Source organism: Chondrus crispus, genomic scaffold (assembly GCF_000350225.1).
Source record: "Chondrus crispus Stackhouse genomic scaffold, scaffold_174, whole genome shotgun sequence".
Classification (NCBI taxonomy): domain Eukaryota; phylum Rhodophyta; class Florideophyceae; order Gigartinales; family Gigartinaceae; genus Chondrus; species Chondrus crispus.
In genome coordinates, this window is record NW_005179043.1 from 98506 (window position 1) to 106161 (window position 7656).

Genomic DNA, 7656 nt, shown 5'->3' on the forward strand with positions numbered 1-7656 from the left:
TAAAGAGAGCGAGAGGGAGAAGGGGGTGTGGGGATCTGTGCAACGCAGGAGGCAGACTGTAGCAGGAGTCGTTCGGCAAATATATGCGGAAACAGGTGTCAAATACAAGACGAGCAGGCAGAGCAGGCAGGGCAGTGGAGCCAGCGTTTGGAGGGGATCTGGTGAAGTTAGACTCGCACGAGCGTAAAGTTTATGAGTCCCGATCGGACTACAGGGGGGGAGGGGGGTCTCTTAATTAGTGCAATTTTAGTTAGTGCATATTGGACTTTAATGTACCCTCTGATAGCCTGGCACGACTTTGTACGGTGTACACATATGTTCACGGGAGCACAATGGTCGTCGCCGTCCGTAGAGAGCGGGTTCCATTCTTTTACAGATCCCAGCAACCTTATGCATCTTCGAACAACTAATCACACAATGAGCACAACTGAACCAGCATCCAGGGCGTCAAGAACCCGCATTACCCTTCCGCAAAAAGAGGAGGTGCTGCGGCGACTTTCACAGGGTGCTCGGCACGTCGATTTGCAGCGTGATTTCAACTGCTCTCCAAGAACGAAATGCAACATCAAGGCCCAAAAGAAACACATCGAACGGGTTCTTCAATCACAGCATAACACTTTGGTGAAGGCTGTCTATCCCATTTATTTCCCGGAAATCGAGGATCGCCTCTTTCGCTTCGTGCATATCGCACGCTCCGCAAAATTGCCTCTCTCCATCGCATCATTTACGTCTTGCTAAGCGAGCGTTGAGCCGCGTCTATAATGAACACACGAAGCGTCAGCGACGGCAGACGCTGGTAACCGAACATTTCGTTGCCCCGTAAACTACTTTTTAGCGAGCCCCTTAGATGAAGCACATTGAAGATAGTGCACAAAGAATGCGCATGGCACGGGGGTGCACTAATTGAGGGGGTCGCCTGTACAAAGGGCGGAATGGGGAAGAGGTTCCAGGTCTCACATTGTTGCCAAGATGGGCACAGCCCTCTGGGCTGTGCCCATCTTGGCAACAATGCAGGAAAACTGTACCGGGTTGCAATACCGTACAGTAATAAGTCGTTGGTGAAAGACAAGCGGCATGTGCTGCGCTGCGGTCCTCCCGGTGATGTCACCAGCACGGCAGGGGCTTCGGCGCGGCCACATTGACACACACACAGGCAATTGTCTACCGGCTGACGGGGACATACGCGCCGTGACAGCGGTGACATTAACAGGTTTGGAGTGCAGACATACTGGATGTGATAGACAAGCATATTGTCGCCTCGATCCCATCGTGCAGACACGCTGTGCGTCGTGCGATATGAGGCCCTCGGCAAGCCTCGGTGCTCATATCTGCACTCGGCGCGTGTCTGCACTCGAATCGAGGCGACAACCCCTACTTGTTGACAATCAGCCCCTTTCGACTCTGGTTCTGCCACTCACTCGGCCCGAAATAAACAATTGTTTATTGCATGGATTCCGTCCAGTGCGTGCCCATGCCCGCAGGCCGCACCGCACTGCACTGTCACACACTTTGTACGCTCCTACATCACGTACTGTACTGTACTGACGTGCTGGACTGTGCCGGGCCGGACGCTATGCTACTGTAAAGATTTATTGCTTTTCCAACGATGCCCGGACGCTTCTGGGCCAACGCGCGTGTGGCATCGTATTGCTCCGATCTATCGCGATTAGGGCATGTAACCAATACTGGAGGACATCTATACTGTAAGTAACCTTAAATGCTCGCGTTCGGCGCCTCACCGCATCCCCGTACACTGCTTGAACGTGTAGGAGAGACTCAAGACCTTGGTCGTGTTTACTGTGGGAGGAGCGACGGCGGTGTTAACACTGTTAAGTACCGGTGGAGCTATGTACACGTGTAAGATACGACAGAACGCATCACGCCGTCATCTTTCGCCAACGTTCGTACACCCGAGGGCCGAAACCGCTGCACAATGCGGTCGCACATCCCTCCCAGTACGGGCCACGGCCCCGCTGCATGAACGGCCGGTCTAGGTCTAATGTATTATTGTATTATTTATTCATCATTAATTTTTAAATTTTGCTCGTTTGTGAAAGTGCTCTGCGCCACCGCTCACCGACATGATCTCGTAAGAACGAAGAACCAAAACTGTACCGCCCTCCATCACGTCGCACTCTCCGGCCACACATTCTGTAATACTGTACCCTTCGCATCGGCATATTGTGGAACGCTTTCCGTCATTCAGAGAATCGCTAACTGCGCCTAAATATTCATTGATTTTCGAAGCAAAATTTAGTCCGCGGACCAGCGCTCGTTTAAAACTGGGGAGTTGTGGAACACCGTAAAATGTTCTAAATTCTATTTACTGTACCCTTCAAGGGTACTGTAGTGGTACTCACCGCATTTTCGCAAGGTGAAGCAAACTATGGGCTGCCACACGTGTCTGCCCTGAAGCATCAATTAGGGGTGTTCCATAATTCCCCGTGTGCCAAATACGCCGATGAGAAGGGTACGGTGCGAAAGTTACTTTCGTTGCTTTGTACAATTCTTGGTGATTCTACCATATCCTATAGTACTGTACAGCAACGGTAAAGGAGGGTGCTCTAAATGTCGGACAAAAACCTCAATATTAAAAGGAAAAAGTACTTGTAATTGTCAAGCAATCACCATTTTTTATGCCTTGCAACGGGAACACTCTCAGCCGTTCGTCTACTGGTCCCAGTACCAGGACTTGGCGAAAACAAGCACGGACAAAGACGAGGAGTGAGATTGAAGCGCGCGGACACTTTTGCACCCCAACCGCGCACAAAGATCGGACATCGAAGCAAATTAAAAAAAAATAGAAAAGTATGCCTGTTTTGTATTTTTGGGTTGTTACACTCTTATACGTAGCAAGCTGTGAGCAATCGATTGAGATATTTTTTCTTTAATTTCAACCACGTCGTTCTGAGATACGGCGCACTGTCTGGCGCCGTATACCGCGGCCGTGCACCTTGGCCCGTGTCGGAGATAATTTTCAAAATATTTTGCATGTCCGATCTTTTTGTCACTGTCCGACAATTGCAGCACCCTCCCTTTACCGTACCAACGGAACAGTACATGGATCAGGCTGAGGCGAAATATGACAAAACTGGAGCAAATTCAGGACAATTTCCCACAGCATGGTTCGTTCCGTTCGTTCCGAGTTCTCCTCTACATTCTTGCGAGTTTTCCAATTTATGCGGAATGTATTGTCTTCCTCAAATGCGACAGGAGATAGTTTTGATTTTGAAACTGATCAAAGTTCAAACCCAATAGTTCGTAGAAAAAACGGAAAACGGGGGGACGATGCTTCTGCCTCCTCTCCAGTAAAAGAAAAGGGCGCGGGTTCATCTTCAACAGGTCCTCCACACCCAATCAAGTATATCTCTAAGACAAAGCAACTTTCCGAGCATGTACCGAAGGATGCATACAAGATATTATTGCAAAATGCAACGCCATTAAGAAGCGGTACATGATGGTCGAAAATAGAAATGTGACAGGTGCGATTCAAGGTTTCCATTGTCAAAGAGTAAAAATCGGCACAAAGCTGTTTGTCATGCCAAACCAATGCCATGTAAATATATTCAATGTATTAATAAGTTCTATACTTCCGGGGATATGCTAAGGTATCAGTGGACGCACCATGAGAATCAGACTAGTGTCTATCGGACAGTTACTCGTCATATGAGGACAAAACTTATTTTTTCAAGACAACCCAACTCGCGACTTCACTTCTGTTTTTTGAAACCAAAAGGCTATCATCGCAGATAAGTATTTGCTTGTCGATTCTAGCGAAAACCAACTTGTTGACGCATATAAAGGTGTTCAAAATAAAATGTTGGCTTGCAGTAGGTATTTTTCTTGAAGCTAATTTTATACTAGTAGCATAGAAACATGGGCTTGAGTGCTTCTTATTCGGTTTAAACTTCAGAAAATATGAAACCAGTCAATCTACCAAAGAAAAATTGAAACCGTGGCCATCAAAGTTGAAAAGAAATAAAATTCTCTAATTTTTGTGTTATGATAGCGCTTGGTTCGATAAACACTATATATAATGGGTGGTATCTCCATATAGACTTGACAACACAAGAAGGCACACGGAGGATGTCCATGAACATACCAAAAGAAACAACTGCAGTAGGTTGGACCGAATTCTGAACAAGCGCAAGAAATTGGGAACACTACAAGTATTGACCGCAATCATAGAAGAAATTGAGCAACAACAAAAAAAGAGTTACATACTGTCTGAAAGTGGGTGGTCATGTCTTGAATATATATTTTTTTATATGAGTTGGCTGGATCCTGTCCAATTGGACCTCCTGCGAAATGGAAGGAATAAAGAAGCTTAGACATAAGTAAGAAGAAAGGTCATGTGTTATATCGGTTGTAGTGCTTGGCACTCTGTTCGGCTTCGCTCATTTTCAGCCTCATGAAGTCGCCCCAGCTCCGGCGTTTGTGAGTGTAGCAAACACCAGCACAGACGGGAGAGGGAGGAAATAAAAAATAATGCGCTCGTTGTTATGACCAGGGCAGGTCTTGTACGAATTTCTTGCATATTTCACGTGGGCCTGAGATCGATGTCTCCCGATACTGCGTGTGTAATTACCGCTCTTCTTCATCTTTTCGGTAAATATGTCATTATTTTAAAGTATTTGCCGTACTGTGTAGAAAATTCTACAGTGGAATAGACTTGAAGAAAAAGATGGCATTTTACTACTGTACGTAATGAAATAAGATCGAATTGGCTGCTATTAAATCTCAGCACTAAAATATATACTCTATCCACTTTGTTTCTATTGAATTACGACTTCTCATTCTATCTGGAGTGGGTTTATCTCGCCCTACTTCTTCAATTTCTGACATAGAAATACGACTCTTTGTTGCCACTAGGTCGTGGGCAGAGGGGAAAGCAGTGAGACAACAATACAGACACCGTTTTTCTGTTATACTTCAAATATTTCACTTTAGTTAGGCCGTTCTATATATCGTTATGTCTCGAGAAGTATGTTACAGACGTTCTGATCAAGTCTTCCTTTTTGATGCTCAGAGCACTTGAGGAGCAGGGTTGTCGGATATAGATAACGGGGGGTAGAATAATTCAGTCACTGCAGATATCCAAGGCAAATGATCTGGCGGCAGTTGGGTTAACGCTTAGCCATTGCGTCTCCACTGTGTTAACAAGCTCTTAGAGCACCCCTAGTGTCTAGGTGACAAATGGCCTCATATGAGGCCATTTGACCTCATATGAGGTCACTTTTCAACTTAATTTTTCTCGACTTGTGCGAGCTGAACAAAATGGAAAAAGATACTCTCGCCACCGCAGTTGACTTCTGCGCTTTGGAAGGGTGGAGCTTGGTGAGATCCGCACGTCCTTTCCAGGCTTTTTGAGAATACCTAAAGAAGAAGCTTTTTTAAAGAACATCAAAACGTTTTTTGTTGATATCTTCGAAACCAAAACGCCTGTTTAAAATATCATCCGATTGTTGAAACTATATTAGATTCTTAGTATTTCTGTGTATTCATAACTGCTATCTCGATGTTTTGCAGGAAGCTATTACCGAAGGAATATTGGTTAAAGAAATGGTGTCTAAACTGGTTTTATAAAATTTCGATTTAATGTATACATTTTTGCAAAAAAAAACCCGGCCTCATATGAGGCCAAGCCTGACCTCATATGAGGCAAATTGCCGGTCGTCTAGACACTAGTGGTTGAGTAAATGAGTAAATTTTTGATTTTTGGAGATAGATTTGGTCACGAGCAGGTCGAGTTGAGTATCTCTAAAAAATTTACCATTTTGAGTAAATCTATCTCCAAGCAGCCGACGGGATGAGACAGATTTACTCATTTGCGCAAATAGAGATGCGAGTAGAATTGCGCCACTTGGAAAAATTACCAAAAACTCGCGCCAATTCTATTGACTTGGCGCGAGCAATATTCTCTGTGCACAGGGAACACACTCTTTTCTGTGCACAGGGAACACCCCCAACACCCCCATCCCAAGCTGAATTTACCCGCCACTGCCACCCTCCTGCATTCTTCCTGACGCCTTCCCTTCTCCCTTTCCTCCTCCTCTCCTCCCCGCCCTTCCTCCAGGCCATGATGGTGTCATGTGGGGCTTGAGGGGATGGGAACCGGAGACGTCCCCCACAGTATATCCGTACAGCACCACCACTACCACCCCTCGTACTGGATGACCGTCACGGCTGCCGAAAGATCCAATCACTGCACAACACGTTTGATTTTGCCCTCGAACCGGTAGTGTTGCGCCTAGAATCGTTATCTCCAAACGCTAAATTTCTCATATTTAACCTCGAAATATAACTAAACCATTAGGGGTGCTCTTATGAGTAGTGAATGTTTTAGAGAACGCTCCAAAAGAGGCTGACGTAAAGTAAAGATAGCCTTGCTCAGGTACCTTCTGTCGACTTCTTATTTTCTTTCAGGTTTTACCAAAAAAAAAAAAAAAATGTAATGGCAGCAACTTCCACTTTCTGGGTTCTGTCTCTTCATATCTGGGACCAATTGGTAGAGCAGGTGTGGTTCAAGTTTTTGAGAGTTTCCAGGTATTCCAGATGCCATATTTACTGTGACATTCGACGCTTTAATTTAAAAAGAGATACCTCCTCCTGTTTCTAGTTGTGCGACCTTTTTTCGCTGCAGCCAAAATAAGGTTAATTTACTGTGAAGTGATGGGAAATCTATTTGAAAAGGCGCTTCGTTGGTTTCACCCGTAAATACTTAATATCTTGGTTTGGCCCAGTTATCGGAATAGGATCAGAGTACTATTTTTTATACATATTGTTGAGGTACTCTGCTGCTCGTGGACGCGTTTCAGTTGCACATGTCGAGAGATTCCAGTTATTGGGCATGCCTCACATCGAGACACTGCTGTTCTGCTTTTTTTTACAAAGCACAGTGATTGGGTGCGGCCCGGAAACCCATCTCGTGTCCCCGAGATGTCCCATCTCACGAGTGCATCTCACTTTTACCGAACAAATACGTCCCTCCCATTGGCTCTAATAATGTCCGCATAGCCTTCCACCGAACATATGTTCTGGCTGCGTTCTGGAAAGCTGGTTGTCTGCATGAACACATGCAACACATGCAACACATGCAACACATGCAGAATCATCCCAGCGCCTACCAGTGTAAAACAAATGCAAGTTTGTCCGTCTCCGAGCACACCACGAGCATAGCGCGGAAAATCTGCCTTAACATAACATCTTTACGTCTACAGTCCCGCCCTAGAATAAACTCTGCAACACTACACGTTCGAGCCAAACGGCTAAATATTTGGACGAGCAAGCCGAAAAATCCGACCGTCCTCATAAATTCCCTCTCCATCTCTCAAGTTGTGGCCGCTGGTGGTGCTGGTGCGGGTGCGGGTGCTGGTGCGGGTGCGGGTGCTGGTGCGGGTGCGGGCGCCTCGTCGACCGGAACACTTGTATGCTCACCGACGACCGGGGTAGGGGGGTTCGGTTTGTTTCCCGCCTCACCCTTGAACAACACGTTCTTCTTCGCCATCAGCTTGCTCATCACTACCGTAATCAGAAGGAAGCTCCCGAATAGTAGAGCCAGGATTCCTCTGGCGAACGCGTAGTGAATCCTGTACAAATGCCGCGCCGCCCTGGAATCCACGGTAGCTATATCGATGCAGTCCAAGCCGAGCGAGG

The 7656-nt window shown here is 46.2% G+C and overlaps 1 protein-coding gene across 1 annotated transcript; it reads left to right on the forward strand.

Moving 5' to 3' along the window:
• The first annotated feature begins 7103 nt into the window (after nucleotides 1-7103).
• Nucleotides 7104-7583, forward strand: CHC_T00003120001 (hypothetical protein). The gene has a single exon (XM_005714182.1). The coding sequence runs from the start codon at nucleotides 7104-7106 to the stop codon at nucleotides 7581-7583; it is 480 nt and encodes a 159-aa protein (XP_005714239.1).
• Nucleotides 7584-7656: the final 73 nt, after the last annotated feature.

Coding starts and splice junctions, on each gene's coding strand:
- CHC_T00003120001 (XM_005714182.1), top strand. CDS start 7,104: ATGCAGAATCATCCCAGCGCCTACCAGTGTAAAACAAATGCAAGTTTG.